This window comes from Protopterus annectens, chromosome 17.part0 (genome assembly GCF_019279795.1).
Source record: "Protopterus annectens isolate FY-2018-M chromosome 17.part0, PAN1.0, whole genome shotgun sequence".
NCBI classification, from domain to species: Eukaryota; Metazoa; Chordata; order Ceratodontiformes; family Protopteridae; genus Protopterus; species Protopterus annectens.
This window is the reverse complement of record NC_056751.1, coordinates 831,331,040-831,356,072: the sequence shown is the minus strand read 5'-3', so window position 1 is coordinate 831,356,072 and position 25,033 is coordinate 831,331,040. Positions and strand designations below refer to the sequence as shown.

The following is a 25,033-nucleotide window of genomic DNA, read 5'->3' as shown; positions in this document are numbered from 1 at the left end:
AGGGTCATGGCGAGCCTGCAGAGAGGATAAGAGTGAGTCCCTCCCTGCTTGTTGATATACCACATCACTGTGGTGTTGTCTGTTTTGATCAGTAGAGGCCCCAGGGAGAGTAGGGGTCTGAAAGCTGTCAGGGCGTGCTGAACAGCTAGCATCTCTTTTTGGTTGATGTGCAGATGTATTTGATTTGAGCTCCAATGGCCCTGAATGCACCTGCCATCCAGGTGTGCACCCCAGGCATAGTCTGATGCGTCTGTTGTGAGGGTCTGGGTGGCATGGGGTTTGTGAGAAGGGAAGTCCCTTGTTGCGGTTGTATGCTGCTGCCCACCAAAGAAAATCTTTCCTTAGACAAGGTAACATTGATATGACAGTTTCCAGGTCTTGACAGTGTTGACACCAAAGGCTTTTTAGGTACCATTGTAGTTTCCTCATATGCAGTCTGGCATATGGAATGAGTAGAATGCAGGAGGCCATGAACCATAGAGCTTGCAGGATTTTCCTTGCGGATAACTAGGTTCTGGTGGCTGGTTGAGAGAAGTAGGCTGTCAGGTAGCCTTGTTTTTCTGGAGTAAGGAATGCCATCTGGCATGCTGTGTCCAGGCTTGCTCCCAGGAATACAATTTCTTGTGTGGGGACTAGTTTTGATTTATTTTTGTTGATAGTATATCCCAGGGAGGTCAGTAGGTCCTTTACAAAGGTCAGGTGCTGTAACAGATTTTCCTGACTGTCTGCCTGAATCAGGCAATCGTCTAGGTAGGGCTAAATTTGAATATTTCTTTGTTTGCAAAAAAGCAATGGCTGGAACCAGGCATTTTGTGAAAACTCTGGGAACAGTGGATAAACCAAAGGGAAGCTCAGAGAACTGAAAGTGCATAGATCCTGCCCTAAAACGTAGATATTTCCTGCAAGATTCCCTGATTGGGATGTGCAGGCAGGCCTCTTTTAGGTCTAGGGTGGCTAACCAAGAATCCTTGGAAAGCACAGGAAGAAGCTGCTGGAGGGTGAGTTTTGAATTTTGGTATCACCATAAAGGTGTTTAGAATGGATAGATCGAGGATTGGGCACCAGGTGCCCCCTTTTCTGGGTACCTGGAAGAGTATGGAACAGAAACCTTCGCCTATCTGGTCTGCAGGAACATGCTGTATTGCCCTCATGGAGAGCAGGGAAAGGACTTGCTTTTTGGCCTCTGCCCACTGGTTTGGGGGAAGATCTGGGAACCCTTTTGGGGTTGGCAGAGTGTAGAAATAAAATCTGTATCCCTGGGACACTATGTTGAGGACCCATCGGTCGTTGGTACTAGAAGCCCAGTTGCTTGCATGGAATGAGAGTTTTCCTCCTAGGGGCACAAGCAGGTGGGCAGAGGTAAGGGGTGGAGGTGTAAAGTCATTGTGAGTCCTTACCATAAGGAGGTGGCTTAGCACTCCCTGTTTTTGAAGCGGAGGAACTCCATTGCTTAGATCTCTGCATTCCCTGGGGCTGCTGTCTGGGGGGGGGGGTCTGCTTCCCCTGGGTCTGATCTGGGCTGGCCTGGAGGGGGCAGGAAAGGACCAGTGCTTGGAGGGGCAATGCCTACTGAACCTCTGAGGCTGGACCTGTAAAAAGTCTTTAACTGTCTGCATAGATTTAGCTTTTTCTTCCATCTTTTTTAAGACCTCTTCTGCCTTGGTGTCAGACAAATTGTCTTTGTTCAATGGTGCATCCAATAATTTGAATTTGACATGGTCTGGCAAGGTCTGTTCCTCAAACCAAGCATGCCTTCTAAGGACAGAACCCATGACTGCTGCCCTGCAAGATGCTTCTAGGGCGTCAAAGTCACATTGCAAGGTGTGCGTAGTAACTTGATTGGCAGAATGCATAAGCTCTTGTACTCTTGTAATTCTTTATTTTCTGCACAAGCAGGAAAAGAAGATATTTTTATTTTAGGAGTTCCATGGTATGCTGCTGATATTTCAGCATGTGGAACTGACAATTTAATGCTCTAATAGCAAGAGTAGTAGAGGTGTATACTTTTTTACCCCATCTGTCTAAAGCTCGGGAATCCCTGTCTGAGGGGGAGTGGGATTCTTAGCTGAGGTTGCTTTAATTCCTTTAGATCCTTGAGAGATGACCTCTGGGTCAGCAGTAGGGTTTTTGACAAGGAATGTGTGAGACTCCGGGACTCTGTAATACCTGTCAGGTTTCCTGGGAGCAGGAGGAAGGGTGTCAGGAGTCAAACTGGATTCCATAAAGACATCATCCACAACATCCAGGACAGGAGGAATGGCCAAAGGTCTGTGCTGTGGTAAGTCTAAGAATTCCCTGAGTCTCTTTTTTGGCTGAGGATAGTCTTGACATTCCCATTGGAAATCCTCCCTTAAAATATGAAGGGTTTCTCCAAATGAAAAATTATCGGGTGGAGAGGCAGAAGGAATGGATTCCTCTGCATCAGAATCCTCATAAGCAGAGAGGGGTTGCATGTCTTCATATTCAGAAGCATCGGAGTCACTGGACTCCTGTTCAGATAAAACTACTGGGGACAAGTCTCTTTTTCTTTTGGAAGGGGTAGCCTGGCTTCCCCTAATAAGCATAATAAGGTCTTCCACCATTTTAAGCATTTGAGATTGATCAAGGAAGCATGTGCCTGAGCTTGGGTTGTCAGTTATTTGGGCGTAGTTTGTACCCTGGGCCTTAGAAACTCGGTAGTTTTTGAAAGAACTGAAGACGTGAAAGAAGTTGTCGGTTTGTGTCGAGTATCGGTAGTGTGAAGTACTTCCTCGGAAGCCAGTGCCTGCTCAGCAGCTCCGGACCCATCCAAGGTAGAGACATCTGCAGGATCCTTAGTCAAAGAAGAGTCTCTCGGCATACCGGACTCAAAAAGTGTCTAGGTAGCGGCCTGCGAATCCACAGAAGCAGGAATCAGGTGCTGTGAAAGCGCCTCACTGAGGACCAGAGAACTGACAATTAGCTTAATGGAAGCGTCGTCAGCAGTTTTGGACCTGTGCGGTCTGTCTCTGTCTTTATCCTTATGTTTTTTCAGAAGATCGGTAGTTGGATGGCTTACCGAAGCCATATCGGATTCGAGGACTGACAGTGAAAATATCTAGCTATAATAAGGGCCCGACAATGTATAGTTGTGGTATTAAACAAAGCACAAAAGTGACAGCGAGGGATGTCGTGGTTTGGGCCTAAACAGGTGACGCAGTATGAATGGAAGTCTCGGTGTGGTATTTGCTTTCCACAGGCGAGACAATTTTTAACTTTTTCTGACATCGGTTAGAGCAAAAAAAGGATCCCCAGTGGGGTACTTAGCTTTAGAAGACTTCAACTTCAATTCGGAAACGAAAACTTAGGTAGCGGCTGACCGGCACTCATGCAAACTGCTTCTGCTTCAGGCTCCTTGGCAAGAAAGACTGATGTAATGGCATCGGCTGCCTGATTTTATACCACTGACGACATGACGTCAGTCCTGGAGCGACAGCAACCGATGCAGAAATACTAAGCCTCTGGTATTTGGGCCGACTGAAGACTACCCTTGGCAGGATAACCCAAATGTGATGACTGCAACAGTGAAACACGAAGAACATCTGGAGGGGCAATAATGCCTTATGCTTGACTTCCTTTCTCTGTCTTTTGGAGAGCTTCTTCTTTGTGTGTGTTGAGCTGGTCTTAAAAAATAAATTAATGAAGCCAAAGGGATACTTCATATAGGTCTGTTCTGGTAAAAGACATATCTTTTTTGCAGATCATCTATTTGTGTATTTTAAGAAGCATGTCAACAGAAGAACATCCCCACTCAGATGAAGGAGTCCAAGACAGCCTGCCTCAGCTGCAGTAAAAGAACAGTGCATACCTCATACCATCCTATGCAGGCACATCCCTAGAGTCTGCTGTTCCCATCCACAACATCAGCACAAAGTTTCAGTGAGCTACATGAATGCTTATTGAAGCCATCTTAGAGGTCTTCTCCAGAGACTTCCTGATCTCAGAATCAAATAGCTTTGCTAGTTTCTTCAGAACTATGCCCATAAGGGATGACTAGAACTGGGGAAGCTGAGAAGGATAATTAATGGTTTTGAAACCAAAGAGTAGCAGAGAAATTCCCTGACTATCCTGTCCATGTCCTTAGACCCCTCATCTGGTGACAAAGAAACATATAGTCTACAGGAATTAAATTGCAACAAAGACATAACATAGGGATTTGCTCTCAAATGTTTGGTCAGATGTCATCTCACTTCCCCTGATGATTTACAAAGGGCATCAGCCTTCTAAGAAACAAGAGGACCAGAACCCAGGTGTTTCCTGGCTGTGAGGATAGCATTTTTTGAGAAAAAGTTTCCATGGATGGGTGACTAGGTGTTCTTCAAGCTTCTTTATCATGTACTGGTTCAGCCTGTTCTGTAAAGAAAGGGAAGGTATAAGTTACTCTATAAAGAAAATACAGTTGTATAAGCGCTTACCATAACAGCAGATGTCCTACTGATCACTGTTGCAGCGTTCCTGACATATGGGTTGTCACCTGCTGATTTCTGGCCGTGGTACCAAAGTTTTATCTTCCTGAGGCTGTACATCTGATGCATGACCTCAGTTCATAAGTGTAGGGGTATATAGATGGAAGTACGCACATGTATCTCAGTCCATCTCCAAGCCAGAGGCCTTAAGATTACTGAGAGAGGGAGTACAGTCAGTTAGGATTGGTATAGCTCAAACAGGTAAGGAAACTCCCCAACTTCCATGCAGCAGAGTAGAGGTTAAAGCAGAGAGGGAGAAAAAGAAGGCTGATGTAACCAAGGGAACAGGGGAAGAAGGATGGGAAGGAATACTGTAACAATGATCAGTAGGGCATCTACTTTTATGCTACGTTCTTACACAACTGTACTATGTCCTGACTGAAATCACAGTTGCAGTACTGTTGACATACAGGTGATTCATAGAGCTGAAGAAGGTAGAGAAAAGGATGATTGGCTAATGAGCAGATGAGCTGTTCAGTAGTCCAGACAGGACAGACCTAGCAAAAGCAACCCCAGACCTGGAGAAACCATAAAGTTTGTAGTGTGTGTACAGAGCACCGAGTAGCAGCTTCCAAGATAGACCTGGCACCTACTCCCTTGTGAAATGCCCCTGAGAAAGCCACTTCCCTAATGGAATGAGCTTTTGGGCAGGAAGGCAAGGACTTACCACAGTGTAAATAATAGAAGGCGATGGCATTAAAGAGAAAAGTTGCAATAGTTTGTTTGGAGACCGGCTGGCCCAACTGTTGTCTCATAAAACAGGTGGTCAGTATTCCTGAAGGATTTAGTTTTGTCCAAATAAAATCTCAACTGTCTATGAATATCCAGAGAATGAAGGATTCTTCCCCCTATTTTGGGGGTTGGGGAAAAAGTGTGTAGGTTAACAGCCTGACTTAGGGATAACTCATTCACCATCTTAAGCATGAAAGGTGGGTTAGCCCTGAGAGTTACCCTGTCCTTGTGGAAAATAAGAAAAGATGGAAAGGCCATAAGAGCTTGCAACTCAAACTCTCTCAGCAGAGGTGAAAGCCAACAGTATAATAGTTTTCCAAGTGCAGAATTTTTAAGTGGCAGAGGATGTTGGGTTTAAAGGGAGGCAAAGTACAGTTGTGAACACTTACCATAAATGTAGATGTTCAAGTGTATTCACTGTTGCAGTCATTACATGTGGGTTATCTGCTTGCAGGTAGCCCAGAGTTGGCCTGATTATCAAAGTTTTGGGTCCTGCGTTGGTTGCTGTCTCATCTTCCACAACGTCAGGTAGTCAGGGGTATAAAACATGTAGCTGACGCCATTACATCAGTTTTTCTTGCCCCAGATGTCAGGTGCCCCCATAATAGGAAGCAATTAAATATAAGGTTACACCTCCAACAAAAAGCAAATACACCAGAAAGCTTAAGTATAGTAAACAAGAAGAGAGGTATAGCCAACAGAAGACGGGGGCTGGCGGGAGGGTAATTAAGACTGCAACAGTGAATACACTAGAACATCTACATTTATGGTAAGTGTACACAACTGTACTATGTTCTTCGTGTTTCACTGTTGCAGTCATTACATTTGGGTAGATTCCCAAAGCTAAGGAAGGGAGGAGGCAGTTATTGAGCATTAGGACTAGCTATTAGGCCCTGCAAGACTGCAGTGGCAAAACCAGCTCTGGATTTAGAAAAAATTGGCTTGATGAAGGTATGTACAGAACTCCAGGTAGCAGCTTCTAGGATGTCCCTGGTAGGAACACCTCTGAGAAATGCTGTAGAAGTAGATGCAGCCCTGGTGGAATGGGGTCTTATCGCCTGTGGGGTAGTTTTTCCATGGTGCTTATAGCAGAAAAGAATGCAATGGCCTATCCACTTAGACAATGGTTTGCTTTGAAATGGCCTTCCCCTCTGCCCCTGCAGCAAAGGCAACTAGCAGCTGTTCAGATTTCCTGAGAGGCTTGGTCCTGTCCAAGTAAAATCTAACTTGTCTGTGCACATCCAAGGAGTGCAGTATTCGTTCCCCTTTGTTCTGTGGATTAGAAAAGAAGGTTGGCAAGTGAATGGACTGATTAAGGGCTACACTGGATACCACCTTGGGCTTAAAGGAAGGATTGGTCCTGGGGGACATCCTGTCCGCATGAAAGATGATGAAAGGCTCCACTGCCATGAGGGCCTGTAATTCAGACATCCTTCTTGCTGAAGTGATGGCTAGAAGGAAGACTGTTTTCCAAGAAAGGAATTTCAACTCTGCAGTTGCAGCTGGCTCAAAAGGAGGTAGAGTGAGCTTTTCCAATACAAAGTTAAGGTCCCAGGCAGGAGTAGGAGCTCTCCTGGGTGGTCTTAAATTTTTGGCCCCTCTGAGGAATTGTTTCAGTAGGGGGTTAGAGAAGAGGGGTGGCTCAGTGTTATAATGTGCTGAAATGGCTGAGGCATGAACTTTAATGGAAGAGAAGGAAAGGCCCTTGTGAAGCATCTCTGTTAAGTACTGAAGAATATGAGGTAAACTGGGCACTGTTGTGCCCATCCCCTGAGTCTGGCTCCAGGAACTGAATCTTTTCCACTTTTCAGCATAGGATTTTCTAGTACTAGGCCTCCTTGCCTCCAGGATGACATCCAGCACTTGTTTGCTGAGGGATGGTATAGGAGAACTCAGGTAATTAGCCAGGCTGCCAGGTTTAGGGTATGAAGCTGGGGGTACAGAATCTGGCCCTCCTGCTGGGACAGTAGGGAAGGAGTCTGAGGCATGTGCCATGGTTCCAGTAGCGACATACTGCGCAAGAGGGGGTACCAGTGTTGGCATGGCCAGTCTGGTGCAATGAGTATTGTCCTTGGTTTGTCCTGTTTAATCTTTAGTAAAACTTTCGAGAGGAGAGGCAGAGGGGGAAAGGCACAAAATGAGAGGCTTTCCAAGGTGAAGGACAGGGCATCCACTTTCCAAGCCTGTCTGTGGGGAATCCTTATGCAGAATTTGTCCAATTGATAGTTCTGAGGGGAGGCAAACAGGTTTATCTGTGGGCTCCCCCATTTGCTTCTCAGAATGTTGAATATCTTTGGCTCCAGTTTCCACTCGTGTGGGTCCATGACATTTCTGCTTAGGTCAACTGCCAGTGTATTTAGCTTGCATGGCAGGAATTGAGCTTGCAGGTGCACTTGGTTGCTCAAGGCTGTGTTCCACAGAGCCATGGCTAGTCTGCAGAGGGTGTATGAGTGAGTTCCCCCCTGCTTGTTTATGTACCACATAACAGTGGTGTTGTCCATCTTTACCAATAATTGTCCTGGAAGAATGTGGTCCTTGAAGGCTGTCAGAGAATTCTGTACAGCTAACATTTCTTTTTGATTGATATGCAGGTGCATTTGACTCGGGTTTCATTTGCCCTTGATGCACTGCCCTGCCAAGTGAGCCCCCCATGCATAGTCTGATGCGTCTGTTGTTAGGGTTTGGGTGGCAGGGAGTAGAGTGAATGGCAGTCCCTTGTTGTGGTGGCAGGCCTCTACCCACCAAAGGAACTCTATCTTTATACAAGGAATGGTGGGAATCATTGATTCCAGGTCCTGAGAATGTTGACACCGTAGGCTTTCTAGATACCATTGTAGTTTCCTCATATGCAGTCCTGGATATGGAATTAGTAGAATGCAAGTGGCCATGAACCCCAGGGCTTGCAGTATTTTCCCTGCAGACAGATGGGTCTTTGTGGCCAGTAGTTTGAAGTAGGCTGTCAAATAAACTTGTTTCTCTGGCGTGAGGTAGGCCATCTGGGAAGTTGTATTCAAGCTTGCTACCAGGAATACAAGTTGTTGGCAGGGTACTAGGTGAGATTTCTTTTCGTTTATGGTGTACCCCAGTGAGGTTAGCTGTTTCTTTACAAATGCCAAATGACTTAACAGTATGTCCTGGCTTTCTGCCTGAATTAGACAATCGTCCAGGTATGGGTATATTTGAATATTTCTTTGCCTGCAGAATGCAATGACTGGAGCTAGGCACTTTGTGAATACCCTGGGCACAGTAGATTAAGCCAAAGGGCAGTGCAGAGAACTGATAGTGTGTGTAGCCTCCTTTGAAGTGTAGGTATCTTCTGCAAGATTCCCTGATTGGGATGTGTAGGTAAGCTTTCTTTAAATCCAATGTTGCCAACCAGGCATTTTTGCCTAGCATGGGAAGCAGATGATGAACAGTTAGCATTTTGAATTTTGGGATTACCAAAATGGTGTTTAGGATAGAGAAGTCCAGGATAGGATGCCAGGTATTGTCTTTTCTGGGTACCAGGAAAAGTCTTGAGTAAAAACCTTGTCCCTATTCCTCTTCTGGGACAGGCTGAATAGCCCTGATACTTAGAAGATTGAGAATCTGCTGTTGAGCCTCTGCCCACTGATTTGGGGGTAGGTCTGGCCAACCGTGTTGGGTTGATAAGGAGTGGAAATAGAATCTGTATCCCTGGGAAACTATATTTAGAACATATTTGTCTTGGGTAATGAGCTCCCAGTTTTTTTGCATGCAGGGCGATCTTTCCCCCTAAAGGAACAGTCAGTTGAGCAGGATTTGGAAGGTTTAAGGTTAAGTCATTGTGACAGTTTACTATAGGGGGGTGCCTTACCACTTCCAGCTTTGGAAGAGGGATCCCCCTATTGCTTAGGCCTGTGAGTACCTTGAGACTGAAGCCTGGGTGGTCTGCTGGTCCTGGGTTTGGACTGAGAAGGCCTAGAAGAGGCAGAAAAGGACCAATTCTTAGAAGGCCAGTGCCTACTAAATCTGGGAGGCTATACTTGCAGGAAATCTTTAACAGTTTGCATAGATTTAGCTTTTTTCTCCATCTTCTTAAGTACTTCTTCTGCTTTGTTGCCAAACAGGCGGTCTTGGTTTAAGGGAGCATCCAGTAATTTAGCTTTAACATGATCTGGTAAAGTTTTCTCCTTAAGCCAAGCATGACTTCTAAGTACAGACCCAGTGACATCAGTCCTGCAAGATGCCTCTAAGGAATCAAAACCACATTGCAAAGTATGTTTACCATCTTGCTCAGCAGAATGCATTAAATCCTGTAATTCTTTATTTTCAGCACAGTCAGGAATCAACATAATTTTCTGTTTAAGTAATCCAATAATATGCTGCTGATACTTTAACATATAAAACTGGCAGTTTAAGACCCTAATTGCAAAAGTAGCAGATGTGTATACCTTCTTACCCATCTGTCCAGGGACCTGGAATCTCTATCAGAGGGAGTAGGGTTTTTGGTAGTAGTAGCCTTAATGCCTTTGGGTCCCTGTGAAATGGTCTCTGGATCCGCAGTAGGATTCTTAAAGAACTTGTGAGAGTCAGGTACTCTGTAATATCTGTCAGGTTTCCTGGGAGCCGGAGGTAAAGTGTTTGGGACCAGGCTAGATTCCATGAAGGCATCATCTACAATGTCCAGTACAGGAGAGATAGCTAAAGGCCTGTGTTGAGGTAGGAGTAAGAATTCCCTAAGCCTCTTTTTAGATTCAGAGTAATCCAGGCTTTCCCGGCGGAAATGTTCCCTAAGAGTATGCAAAGTTTCACCAAAAGAGAAATCTTCTGGACGGAAAGCAGAGGGAATGGAGTCCTCTGCATCAGAGTCTTCACAGGTAAATAAGGGAAAATCCGAGTCATCAGAAGAAACAGAAATTTCAAAATCCTGATCCGAAGAATCAGAAGGAAAATCAGTTCTAGGTCTCTTAGAGGGAGAAGGGTGGCTTCCCCTGATTAGAGTAATAAGATCTTCAGCCATTCTTATCATTTGTTTTTTAGGCATAGGGGCCTGACCATGCGGTCTGGGCATCTGTTTTCTAGGCATGGATCGAGTTTTAGGCCTTGAAGAAGAAGATGCCGTCGGTTTGATATGCAAGTCAATACGCCTGAATACACCCTCAGAAGCCGGTGCCTGCACAGCGGCTCCAGACCCATCCAAGGTAGAGACATCCGCAGGTTCCACAGTCGAAGAAGCATCTCGCGGCATACCGGACTCCGAATGGGTCTCAGTAGAGGCCTGCGAATCTGAAGTAGCGGGTATCAGGGGCTGCGAAAGCACCTCACTGAGTACCGGCGAACTGGCGACTAGCTTAACGGAAGCATCGTTGGCAGCTTTGGACCTATGTGGTTTTTCTCTGTCTTTTTCCTTACATTTTTTCAGAATGTTGGTAGTCGGATGGCTTACCAAAACCATTTCTGGATAATTGAACCGAGTACCAAAATAGTTAGATGTGAAAATGAACAAACGACGAATAGTTCAAGGACTGAATAAGGCACAAAACCGACAGCGAGGGACGTCGTGGTCTGGGCCTAAGAAAGGAATGCAGTATGAATGAAAATCTTTATGAGGTATTTGCTTTCCACAAGAAATACAATTGTTAACTTTTACTGACATCGGTTTAGAGCAAGAAAAAGGATCTCCATCGGGGTACTTAGCTTTTTGGAAGACTTCGGATCTGAAACTCGAAAACGAAATTTTCAGGAGTCAGCCGGCCGGCACTTGCGAACTGCTTCTGCTTTGGGCACCGCACGGCAAGAAAGACTGATGTAATGGCGTCGGCTGCATGCTTTATACCCCTGACTACCTGACGTCATGGAAGATGAGACAGCAACTGACACAGGATGTCCCTAGTAGGGATGTATGTTGTGCGAATGAGCTGCAGCGGCAAGAGGCAACTTGGGAGTGTCCTGCTTGCAAAGAAGTAGGGCTGTTATGCTTCTCTCAGTAAGCAGCACTCCTTTGCTGTACCTAATGCACACTGACACTGCCTTGGCAAATGTCAGGAGAAGAGGCAGGGATGAGAAAAGAAAATACATGGCCTTCCACATTGAGGAAAAATTATTCTTCTCTTAAAGTTAGTGTCTATATTCAAAGTGGCATACCTCTCAAATGCTATGACTTTGACCCTCAAATTCAACATCACTCCTCTTAGAGTTGCTGATTGTCTTCTTAAAGTTGGACCTGTTCAAGGGCATGTAAAATATTAAATAAATGAACTAAGCTAAACATAAAGCCATTATCATTAATTACATGAGGTCTACTATTCAATAAAGCTCTGTTTTGAAAAATAAGAAAATCCCCTTTTTCTGACCTTCTGCTATGACTTTAAAGACTACTGCTATGGCTTTTAATATGCAGAAGTTGAAAGGTATGTATGTGGAGACCTGGGGGAAAGATGCTAGCACTTGTAACACGTCTTCACACTGTGTTCTGCTCTTCTACAATGCAGGCTGCTGTGGTGCTGGTTCTGCCTGGTGATCTGGCAAATGTAAGGATGCCTATAATGTTTAACTTACTTAAACATCATATGAAGAAACTTAGCTGCAACAACCTAATAGTGAAACCTGAACTGTTTGAGCACAAGAAAAGAACTGGAGATTGTTGGCCTGGGTGTGCCTGTGTGTGAGTGAGACCATTCTAGTTTCCAACATTGAGTATAAGTGTTAAATAATAGAAGAACTTTGAGCCTGGAGACAGTCCTTACAAAAGGAAAACTCACCCACTAAACAATGAAGATGGCTTCTGAATAAAGATATGGCATTAAAAAAGACATGTTTCTCACATATGAGTATTACAAAGTTCACAAATGTCAGCTGGTACTTACTTGGTCTACTGTTTGGTGAGATAGTTACTAATCGCCTGATCATGCTAGGGGACTGTTGCATTGGTGGTGTCCTGCATGGTCGTTCATCCACTTCTGCACTGTAACTTGCAAGCTCTCCAACTAAGATCCGTTCTAAGCTCCCATCATCCACTCCTTTTCCAAGCCACCTACCACATGGAAACCTGGGGTGGAGCAGGAAGACAAATAAACAAGTTTTACCTACATATACAGAGGAATCTGTAAAAACATCAGAAAAAAGTAGTCCTCACTACATGAACATTTTCCCCAATTAATTCAGTCTCTTATTCTTTCTATATAGGAAGTCAAGCTATAAACTGGACAGCACTGTACAGGATATACTGCACAGCTCAATGCTAGACAGGATATAACACACAGTTCCACAAATATGTGCAACTAAGATGATTACTGGAACCCTAAAAGTGTTGATTTACCCTCATCCCACCAATGGAAAAAATCACTAGACAGTAAAAAACATAACCAGTACAGTGAGTCCTTTAAGTCTTGCAATTTTCTACACAATCTTGTATATATGTACACACACACACACACACACACACACATATATATATATATATATATATATATATATACACACACACACACACACACACACACACACACACACACACACACACACACACACACAAAAATATATATTAACAAAAATGCATCCTCAGTAATTCCTTACCTCTCTGTTGAGTGGTCTTTTGAGAAAACATACACCTGATTACAGTGGCAAGACCATGCCCAGGGGGCTATATCTAGCTTCCAATGTTGAGAGATGACCAAGTTGCAGCCATTTAAATCATCCAATTATACCCTCTTGAGGAAGACAGTGGAGGTGGCTGCCATCTTAGCAAAAGGAGCACTGGGTTATGACCACAGCTGCTTTCCAACCTCTGACTAGATATAAGATATCCATCTGGAGAGTGTGACCTTGGAAACTGGTATTTCTTCTCTCAATAGGTCGGAGGAGAGAGAAAGATGAGCTGACTTTCTAAAGGTTTCTGTTCTTGCTAAACAGAATATACAACATACAGTGCAGGATGTAGTCACCCTTCTTTTGGAAATTGGTGAGAAACACCAGGAAACAGCATCTAATTTAAGCTGGCTAGTGTAGCCAACCTTGGAATGAAGGATGGGTTGATAAGCAGTGTGTCCCTATCCATTTGAAACATCACAAGGAGCTTTGATGGTTAAAGCCTGTAAATCCGAGATACTTGAGGTAACAGTCACCAGGAAGATGACCTCCTATTAGAGGAAAGTACAGTTGTATACACTTACCATAAATGTAGATGTTCGAGTGTATTCACTGTTGCAGTCATTACATTTGGGTAATCTGCTGGTAGGTTGCCCTCAGTCGAGCCCTCAGTTGACCCTTCCACATCACATGCCGTCTTATCCCTGTACTATTCCAAGAAAGAAAGAAAGAAAGTATGTGTTCTCCTGATACTGGCAGAAAAGCTGACATTTAATAGTGTATATGTCTTGTAGCTTGTAATTGTTAGCTTCTAGCCAGGACTGCCAGCAGCCATACCCTCCTCTGTAGCCAGTAGCTAGATTATAGACCCTTAGTCCCTCTATTGTTGCCTCCATTAGCTGACTCATAGTTAGTATCTAGTCCTTGACCAGCCTTTCCCAGAAATATATTTCTGCTGTAATAATATTCCCTGTCCACTAGGTGGCACTCTCATTCAGTCAATACCCAGCTCCTACCTTTCCTTCACATACCTTCTGCTCTTCAGTAAATACCACTTTCCTCCTCTGAACATTACCACTTTACATTTATTATTCTCTAGTCATCTGCTCTTTCACTTACCCTGAGCAATCAGCAATCCACTGATTGTTCATCCTGAACTGTTCCACTCACTTGTCTCTACCCACTCCGTTCGCCCTGCGGGCTCACTCCGCTCCCCTACCCCACCCCAATTCCACCCACCCCACTACTCACTTTTATCTTTGCAGTAAACTCCTCCCTTTCTCTATCAGACCAATTACTGGCCTTCTCAACCTTCTCTTTACCTCCCATCAATTAAAGACCACTCCCCACACATACCTCCTCTTATCCTCCCATCAATTAAAAGCCACTCCCCACTCACACTTTACTAACACCTACACCCATTGATTTTTATCTGTCTTTTACCCTACCTATACTATACCTCCCATACTTCTCTATTCTACATTCTTAATCCATTACATTATGCATTCTCCACTCCTTCTAACTCTACAAATCCCTTTCATCACCCTCTTAATTCTACTCCCTTTACACCATACTACCTCAAATTATTCCTCTCCTCTTCCCCCCTATTTTCTCTCCCACCTCTCAACTCGCATTCCACTTTTCACCCCTACCACAACTCACTACCATAACATATCACCCTCATTACTACAGCCCAATTTACTCCACCACTTTAATCCAAAGGTCTTACCCACCTCAACCAACCTTAACTTCCACAAAGCTCTAATCTATTGTCCTCATCAGTCAAAAAGCAAACTACATTTGCTACTATCTCCCATCTTCATCCACCTAATTCTATCTGGTGATATCCACCCAAACCCCAGACCTAGCACCAATAATAACCTCATCCCGCCAAAAAGTAACAATACCACCAACCTTAAAAGACTAAAAATAATCACTCTAAACACCCAAAGCTTAAGAAATAAAGCTACTCTTTTCCATGCCTGGCTTCACCACAACCTTCCTGACATTGTAGCCATCTCTGAGACTTGGCTAAAACCTACCATCTCTGACTCAGAAATCCTACCCCCTGGCTTTCAAGCCCTTAGATCTGACTGCCTAAACAGAAAAGGTGGAGGAGTAGCCTTGATATTCTCTAATCTTCTCCCCTTTATTCCATACCCAAACCCCATTCCCCAGTTCTACAATGCTGAACTAGTAATAGGTTTACTACAAATGAATATTCACAAAAGTATCTGCTTCATATCCCTTTATATTCCCCCAGGTAACAATACTACCAACCTTGAAGAAATCCTCCAATGGGCCTCAACTAACATAAACCTAGAGACCTACATATTAGGAGATGTGAATATAGATTGGAACAAAATTAATAACCTAAACCCAACCATATCTGTCAATCTATTCAACTTTACTCAATTAACTAACTCTATCACTAGACCCAACAAAATCAACCCTCCAGGATCTACACTGGACTGGATCCTAGCTACCCACCCTAACAACATCTTAGACTCAGGCATCCTTCCCAACTCTTTTAGTGACCACCTACCTGCCTTCATCCACGGAGCATCTCAGTCTCCCCATCTCCAGCACCAATACCTACATACACATAACCTAACTTCAACCCTCTCACTTTCTCCAATACCCTCAAACAAACTAACTGGAGCAATCTAAAAACTCTTCCTCTTGACAGAGCCGTTGAATCCTTTAACTCTACCTTCCTAAATGTACTTAATTCCCAAGCTCCACCCCGAACTATAAGAGTCAAATCCAAATCTGCCCCATGGCTAACTAGGGAAACCAAAAAACTCATGCAACAGCGAGACAAATGCTGGAAATTTTCTCAGCACAATAAACATCCAGAGACCCTTATTCAATACAAGCAGCTCCGCAACCTCACTAAAAAACATATATCCAAAGACAAACAATCTTACTATATGAAACTCCAAGCCAACCACTCCAAAAACCCTAAACTATTCTGGAAGTCCATTAATTCACTTCTCAACCCAGGGACTAAAAATAATCCTTGCCCTGACACTACCAAGTCTGATCCAGAAATTGCCACTCTTTTCAACTCCTTCTTTATTAACTGTATAGCTGAACTAAATAAGACCTTTCAAATTAACCCATCCTCACAGCTCAGTCACTCTACCCCACCCTCTAAACCCAACCCTCCCACCACCTTTGAACTTAAACCAGTCTCCACCTCATATATAAAAAAACTTCTCAGCAAACTGAAACCTTGCTCTAATGCTCCAGATAACATTCCATCCAAATTCTTACAAATTGCTGCAGATGGAATCGCCCTCCCCATTAGTATCCTAATCAACAGATCCATAAAGGAATCTTATGTCCCCAAGCTGTGGTGTTCTGCCTTTATACATCCTCTCCACAAAGGCGGTAAAAACAATGATACCTCAAACTTTCGCCCCATAGCCATCCTCTCCCCAATATCAAAAATCCTGGAAAAATGCATTCACATTCAGTTAATGCCCTTCCTTATCAATAACCACCTCATCTCCCAAACCCAACATGGTTTCCGCCCTGGCCATAGCACTATAACTGCTCTACTCTCATTCCTAGATATAGACAACTGTGCCCGTGATACTGGTAAAATAGTTTCAACAGTTCTACTAGATCTCTCAAAGGCTTTTCGACACTGTCTCCCATACTCACCTCCTTAGCCACCTTGCTAACCTCAACCTCTCACATAATACACTATCCTGGTTCTCTAGTTACCTATCCAATAGATCTCAAGCTGTAAAATGGAGGAAAGGTACCTCTAACTTCCTTCCTACCCCCACTGGAGTTCCCCAAGGTTCCATTCTTGGCCCTATGCTATTCAACATCTTTATCAATGACTTCCACTCTGCCATCCCTAATACTAAAATTGTACAATACGCCGATGACTCCACTTTAATCTGTTGTGCCACCAACCTCCCAGAACTTCTATCATACACACAAACAGCTTTCTCCACCACTGAGAACTGGATGCTCCAAAACCACCTTTCTCTAAATGCTAACAAATCCAAAATACTTCTTTTCCCCCCCTCAAAATCCTTCCCTCTCAACAAAAACTCATTCCAAATTAGAAGCCATTGCAATTCAACTATAGAAATTGTTCCCTATGCCAAACTACTTGGGGTCACTATTGATGAAAACCTAAAATTTGACACCCATGTTCAACTCAATAGCAAGAAGACACATCAAAAACTTGGCCTGCTATATAGAAACATTCACTATCTCTCTCCTTCTTCTAGACAAACCCTCGCCACTACCTATCTTCTTTCCTCACTACTGTATGGCGCCCCTGTATTAACTAACTTATCTGCCTCCCTTTCCTCAAAAATGGAAAGTTGTTATAATAAAATTTCTAAATTCGCCATCAAAGCCAAACACACCTCCCATCATTGCTCTGCCCTCTATTCACTAAACTGGCTAGAACTCCCCAACGTTCTAGACTACCTCCAACTTAACACTGCCCATAGGCTATTATTTAACCCCTCCAAATGTCCTGCACTATCCAACATCCTACAACTTTACACCCCTAACAGGTCACTTAGATCTGCTCACCTAAACGTACTCAGTGTCCACACACCAAAGTGACCAGCCAGGCAACACCTCCTATCCTTTTCCTTAGCCAAAAAATGGAATTCTCTACCTCCATCTTTACAAATGAATGAAAACCCTAACAACTTCAAAACCCTACTCCATTCCCACTTGTTCTCTAATAGGAAGTGCAACTGCACTTTCCCCACCTAGCCTTCTACTCTCTACACTAATTGTATTTCCATACTACTCCTTCTTCCAACAACTTTGTTCCATGATTCTACTTATCTCTTACTGCTGCCTTGTGTATATAATGTAAATTTTGTAAATAGTTTGCACTCCCTTTTATCCCTCTCTCTAATCTACGACCCATATGCTATGTAACCATTGTACCTCATACTGTCTCTGGTCTTCCACTCTGCCCTAACAAGACTCAAATTCTATATAACCTTATTAACCTACCATGGTAATATATGACTCATATGCTATGTAACCATTGTACCTCATACTGTCTCTGTATCACAATTTTACCTGTATTCATAAAACCTAATGTTTTCTGTTCTATCTTAATCTACCCATATCTTTGAATCTTAATTTTAATTTTACCTGTTTTTTTAATTTTACTATGTAATGTGGAGCTTTTCTCCCCGGGCCTCCACTGAAAATGGGCTCCTGAGCCCAGTGGACCTCCCCGGTTATCAAACTGAAATAAATAAATAAATAAATAAATAAATAACAAAGTCTTGGGTCCTGCGTCGGTTGCTGTCTCCTCTTCCATGACGTCAGGTCGTCAGGGGTATAAAACATGCAGCTGATGCCATTTTAATCAGTTTTTCTTGCCCCAGATGTCAGGTGCCCCCAAAATGGGGAGCAAAAAAATATATATATACATGCACTTTAGCACACAAAAAATTTACCTTCAACTAAAAGCAAATACACCACAAAGGCTTTTGAACATAGTGAAGGAAAGAAGAGATAATAATAGAGAAGAAAGGGGGCTGGCGGGTGGGTAACCTGGACTGCAACAGTGAATACACTCGAACATCTACATTTATGGTAAGTGTACACAACTGTACTATGTTCTTCGTGTTTCACTGTTGCAGTCATTACATTTGGGTAGAATCCCAAAGCTATGGATGGGAGGATGGAATTAAACAGCATTAGGAGCAGCTATAAGGCCCTGTAGAACTGCAGTGGCAAAGCTTGCCTTGGATTTAGAAAAGAGAGGTAAATGGTAATGCTTTGTGAACGTATGAACTGAGCCCCAAGTAGCAGCTTCTAGAATGTCTTTGGTAGGAACCCCTCTGAGAAAGGCTGCAGAAGTAGAAGCAGCCCTGGTGAATGGGATCTGATCCCCTTGGGCACAGGTTTACCATGGTGCAAGTAGCAGAAACGAACACAATGGCTTATCCATTTCGAAATAGTCTGCTTTGATATAGCCTTCCCCTCTGGTCCTGCAGCAAATGCCACCAGTAGTTGCTCAGACTTTCTTGGAGATTTTGTCCTGTTTAAGTAGAATCTTAGTTGTCTGTGTACATCCAATGAATGCAGAATCTGCTCCCCCTTGTTCTGAGGATTTGGGAAAAAAGTTGGCAGGTGAATGGTCTGGTTAAGAGCAACACTGGATACCACCTTAGGCATAAAAGAAGGGTTGGTCCTGAGGGCCACCCTGTCCGGGTAAAAGATAATGAAAGGCTCCACTGCCATGAGAGCCTGTAGTTCTGAAACCCTTCTTGCTGAAGTGACTGCCAAAAGAAAGGCTGTCTTCCAAGAAAGAAAATTTATATCCGCAGTAGCAGCTGGTTCAAAAGGAGGTAGGGTGAGTTTTTCCAGCACAAAATTGAGGTCCCATGCAGGAGTCGGTGCTCTCCTGGGAGGCCTTAAATTTCTGGCCCTTCTAAGGTACTGCTTTAGCCGGGGATGAGAAAAGAGAGGAGGCTCTGTGTTGTAATGAGCCGAGATGGCAGAAGCATGGATTTTTATTGAAGAAAAAGATAGGCCCCTGTGAAGCATCTCAGTTAAATATTGCAAAATCTGAGGAATATTGGGCTTTGCTGTGTCTATTCCTTGTGCTTGGTTCCAAGCACAGAATCTCTTCCATTTATCAGCATAAGATTTTCTAGTACTAAGCCTTCTGGCCTCCAAAATGACATCCATCACAGGTTTACTGACAGATGTGATTGGTGAAATTAGTTGATTAGCCATGCTGCAAGATTCAAAGTTTGGAGCTGAGTGTGCAGAATTTGATATTTCTGCTGAGACAATAGGTGAGGTGTTTGAGGCAAGTACCACGGAGGAAGGTGTGACATATTCCTGAGAAGCGGGTACCAGTGTTGGCGAGGCCAGTCCGGAGCAATCAGAGTCATTTTTGTTTTTTCCTGTCTGACTTTTAGTAAGACCTTGGAGAGTAGAGGCAGAGGGGGAAAGGCATAGACTGATAGGTTTTTCCAGCTGAAGGATAGAGCATCCACTTTCCATGCTTTTTTGTGATGAGTTCTTGTGTAGAATTTGTCCAACTGATGGTTTTTGGGGAGAGGCAAATAGATCTAAGTCTGGGCTCCCCCATTTTTGTGTCAACATGCTGAAGATTTGTGGATCCAGTTTCCATTCGTGTGAGTCCATAAGATTTCTGCTTAGGTCGTCTGCCAGAGTATATTGCTTCCTGGCAGGAATTGAGCTTGAAGATGTATTTGGTAAGTCACAGCTGTGTTCCACAAGGCCATGGCTAGTCTGCAAAGGGGGTAGGAGTGGGTACCTCCTTGCTTGTTTAAGTACAACATAACTGTGGTGTTGTCCGTCTTTATCAGTAGTTGTCCTGGGTGAAAGAAGTCCTTGAAGGCTATCAGAGAATTCTGTACAGCTAGCATTTCTTTCTGGTTGACATGTAGATGCATCTGATTTGGGCTCCATTTGCCCTGAATGCATCTTCCTGCCAGGTGGGCCCCCCAAGCATAGTCTGATGCGTCTGTAGTCAGGGTTTGGGTGGCAGGGGGTAGAATGAATGACAGTCCCTTGTTTTGGTGACATGCCTCTGCCCACCAAAGGAACTCCTGCTGCAGGCAGGAAATGAGCGGAATCATTGCTTCCAGGCTGTGACAATATTGACTCCATAAGCTTTTTAGTTACCATTGAAATTTCCTCATATGTAGTCTTGCATATAGAATTAGTAGAATGCAGAATGCCATGAACCCCAAAGCCTGCAGAACTTGTCTTGCAGATAGCTGAGTTTTTGTAATTTGCTTGTCTGGCGTGAGGTAAGCCATCTGGGCAGTTGTATTCAAGCTTGCACCCAGGAATGTAGTTATTTGAGTGGATACCAATTGTGATTTCTTTTCTTTAATGGTGTACCCTAGGCATGCTAGAAGCCTTTTTACAAACGCCAGATGCTGAAGAAGAGTGTCTTTGTCCACTGCCTGAATGAGACAGTTGTCCAGATATGGATAAATTTGAATGTTTCTTTGTCTGCAAAATGCAATTACTGGTGCCAGGCACTTTGTGAAGGCCCTGGGCGCAGTAGATAAGCCAAAGGGCAGTGCAGAGAACTGGTAATGCAAGTAGCCTGCTTTGAAGCGGAGGTATCTTTTGCAAGACTCCCTGATTGGGATATGCAGGTATGCCTCTTTTAAGTCTAGAGTTACCAACCAGGCATTCTTGCCTAGCATAGGCAGTAGCTGTTGTAAAGTCAGCATTTTGAATTTTGGAATGTCCAGGAAAGTATTTAGAATGGATAAGTCTGGAATTGGACGCCATGATTTGTCTTTTCTGGGTACCAGGAAAAGCCTTGAATAAAACCCTTGTCCTTTTTCCTTTTCTGGTACTGGTTGAATAGCTCCCATATCCATGAGGGACATGACATGTTTCTGGACCTCTGCCCACTGATTTGGTTGCAGATCTGGCCATCCGTTTGGAATTGGCAATATGTGTAAATGAAACCTGTACCCCTGGGATACTACATTTAAGACCCACTTGCCCTGGGTAATTAGATGCCAATTTTGAGCATGAAGTGCTAGTTCTCCCCCCAAAGGGGCTGCCAAAAGGTAAGTGCTTGGAGATGGTAAAGGAAAGTCATTGAGACTGTTTACTGTAGGGTGGTGCTTTGCTACCTCCTGATTTAGAGGTGGAGGCACCCCATTGTTTTGTCCTGTAAGATCCTTGTGAGTGAAACCTGGAGCCTTTGAAGCGTCTGGGTTTGGACTGAGCGGCTCTGTTGGACACTGGAAAGGACCAATTCTTAGTAGGCCAGTGTCTACTGAACCTGGGTGACTGCACTTGCAAGAAATCTTTTACAGTTTGCATAGATTTAGCTTTGTCTTCCATCTTTTTTAAAACCTCTTCTGCCTTATTACCAAATAGACTGTCCTGCTGTAAAGGAGCATCCAACAATTTAGCTTTAACATGATCAGGCAGATTTTGCTCCTTAAGCCAAGCGTGCCTTCTTATCACAGATCCAGTTATGGCGGCCCTGCAAGAGGCCTCCAAGGAATCCAAACCACATTGCAAAGTATGCTTTCCAACTTGTTCTGCTGAATGCAATAAATCCTGTAACTCTCTATTTACCACACAATCAGGAATCAACATCATTTTCTGTTTCAGTAAGCCCATAACATGCTTTTGATATTTAAGCATATGAAACTGGCAGTTTAAAGCCCTAATTGCCAAGGTTGCAGACGTATAAACCTTCTTACCCCATCTATCCAGCACCCTGGAGTCTCTATCAGAAGGGGAAGAATTTTTAGCTGTAGAGGCCTTAACACCCTTGGAACCCCGAGAGATAGTTTCAGGGTCAGGCAGCAAGATTTTTGAAAAGAAATTTGTGGGAGTCAGGAACCCTATAATATCTGTCTGGCTTACTAGGAGCCATGCTTGATTCTGAGAAAACATCATCAACAATGTCTAATACAGGAGGTATAGCCAAACGCCTATGCTGAGGAAGAAGAAGAAAATCCCTAAGCCTCTTTTTGGATTCTGAGAAATCCTGACTCTCCCAATGAAAATGTTCCCTTAAAGTATGCAAAGTCTCTCCAAAAGAGAAATCCTCAGGAGGAGAAGCAGAAGGGATGGATTCCTCTGCATCAGAGTCCTCATAAGGTGGGACAGAAAATTCCTGATCAGAAGAGGAATCAGAAGAAATGGAAACCTGATCTGAAGATTCATAATCAGTGCCTTGCCTAGGCCTCTTAGCAGGGGGTGGGGGGAACCCCTGATCAAGGTAATTAAGTCCTCAGCCATTTTGATCATTTGCTTTTTAGGCATAGGGGCCTGAGCACGTGGCTCATGTGTCGTTTTTTTAGACATTTTAGACATAGAAGTAGGTTTTGGCCTTGATTTTGATGATGGCGTCGGTTTAATATACAAATGTTGAGGCCTGAAAACACCCTCAGAAGCCGGTGCCTGCTCAGCGGCTCCAGACCCATCCAAGGGAGAGATATCCGCGGGTTCAATACTTGCAGAATCTCACGGCATACCGGACTCCGAATAGGTCTTGGTAGAGGCCTGCGACTCAAAAGTAACAGGCATCAGGGGCTGCAAAAGCGTCTCACTGAGTACCAGCGAACCGGCGACTGGCTTAGGAGAAGCTTCTTTGTCAGTTTTGGACCTCGACAGTCTGTCTCTGTCTTTTTCCTTGCATTTGTTTGTGAATTCCGGTAGTTGGATTGCTAACCAACGACATTTCAGGATAGTTAAATCTTGAACCAAAGTATTTAGAAGCAAAAATATACCGACGCATTGGTTAAATTTAGCACAAAACTGACAGCAAGGCACGTTGTAATCAGGGCCTAGGAAGGACTACAGTACAAATGAAAATCCTTATGAGGTATTTGCTTCCCACAAGTAATGCAATTATTAACTTTTACTGACATCAGTAAGGAGCAAGAAAAAGTTTTCCTAATGAGGTACTTAGCTTTAGTTTGAAGACTTCGGTTCTGAAACTCGAATACAAAAATTTCAGGAGTCGACCGACCGGCACTTGCGAACTGCTTCTGCTTCGGGCACTGCTCAGCAAAAAAGACTGATTAAAATGGCGTCGGCTGCATGTTTTATACCCCTGACGACCTGATTTCATGGAAGGGGAGACAGCAACCGACGCAGGACCCAAGACTTTGTTATTCAGGCCGACTGAGGGCAACCTGCCAGCAGATTACCCAAATGTAATGACTGCAACAGTGAAACATGAAGAACATCTTTAGGCCTGTGGAAGAGGCCGGTTCAAATGTTGGTCAAGTTGACACTTTTAAGATTAAGTGAATATCCCAGGGAGGTACAGGATCCCTAATTGGTGGTCTAAAACAGAAGGTGCTTTTCAGGAAGGCTTTTGCAGGCATGGACAGACATGGAGGAAAACTCTATGCACTGGTGAGAGCTAGATATGGCCACCAAATGGCCTTTTAGGGAGGAGTAAAAAGAAGTTATGTACCTACCATAACGTTCCATGTTAGTTGTCTTCATTTCGCCTTCTTTCTTGCTGGTTGGGATCGGAGCCGATCCTTGGCTCCGACTCGGCCATCTTCCATAGCGCGAGAGCTCTTTACTGGCTCGAGGCTAGCCCTTATCCCATGATAGCTAGTGCTAGCTACCCAGATCTCGTTTGAAATAGCTAACCCTAGCCATAGCTAGAGAATGAACCTCTCCAAACAAAAAGTTGACCACACCTGTCATGCTCTCTAAGTCAGTAGAGGTATCAACCAGAGAACACTCAGCCAGTGAAACTTGAACTCCTCTCGGTCCAATAGGACAGGGGGATGGAGGGTGGGACACAAGAAAGAAGGCGAGATGAAGACAACTAACATGGAACGTTATGGTAGGTACATAACTTGTTTATGTTAAGTTGTCTATCTCGCCTTCATTCTTGCTGGTTGGGACAGCATCCCTAGCACCTATAATCCTGGGCGGCTCATTGGAACAGACTTTTCAGAACAGTGGAACCAAAGTTAGCTCTGCTCCTGGAGACCATATCTAGTTTGTAATGAGAAATAAAGGTATGAGGGTTTGCCCACGTAGCAGCTGCACAGATAGAGTCCATGGGCAACCAAGACTGGAAGGCTACAGAGGTGGCCAAAGCCCTTGTAGAATGACCTTTTGGTTTGATAGATAACTCTTTGTTTCTCAGTTGATAAGATGAAGGTAATAATGTGAGACAACCACCTGGATAAAGTCACTTTGGAAACTGGGAGACCTTGTTTGCCCAGAGCATAGGAAAGGAATAGTTGGTCCGACTTTCTTATATCCTTCTTCCTATGCAGGTAAAAACGCAGTTGTCTATGAACATCCAATTGATGTAATTTGTATTCTGCCTTGTTGGTGTGATTGGGAAAAAACACAGGTAGGTCTATAGATTGGTTTAAATTATTTTCTGCGCAGACTTTCGGAAGGAAAGAGGGATTAGTCCTCAGAGCAACCCTGTCCTTATGAAAAACTAAGTATGGAGGATGGACACATAGTGCCTGAAGTTCAGAGATGTGTCTGGCTGAAGTAATAGCTACCAGAAAGAGTGTTTTCCAAAATAGAAACTTACTGGAGCAGGATGCTGCAGATTCAAAAGGGGGCAAAATTAAGGAGGTTAGTACCAAATTTAGGTCCCAAGGAGGAGGGGGATCTCTCACTGGGGGTCTAAGGAGAGTAGTCCTTCTTAGAAAAGTTTTACATAGCTTATGCGACATGTTGTTTGGATTAGATAACCCAACATGAAAGTTTGAAATGGCCGCTAATTGAACCCTGACTGTAGC

General features: G+C 43.9%; 1 protein-coding gene across 2 annotated transcripts in view; it reads right to left on the bottom strand.

Annotated features, from left to right (window-relative positions):
- DENND5A (DENN domain containing 5A) overlaps positions 1-25,033 on the bottom strand; it is a 1,739,423-nt gene that overhangs the window by 191,688 nt on the left and 1,522,702 nt on the right. For both annotated transcript variants that reach the window (XM_044059112.1, XM_044059111.1), the window contains one exon: positions 12,044-12,225. In XM_044059112.1, coding sequence (XP_043915047.1) covers positions 12,044-12,225 — 182 coding nt within the window. The remainder of the gene's footprint in view (positions 1-12,043; positions 12,226-25,033) is intronic.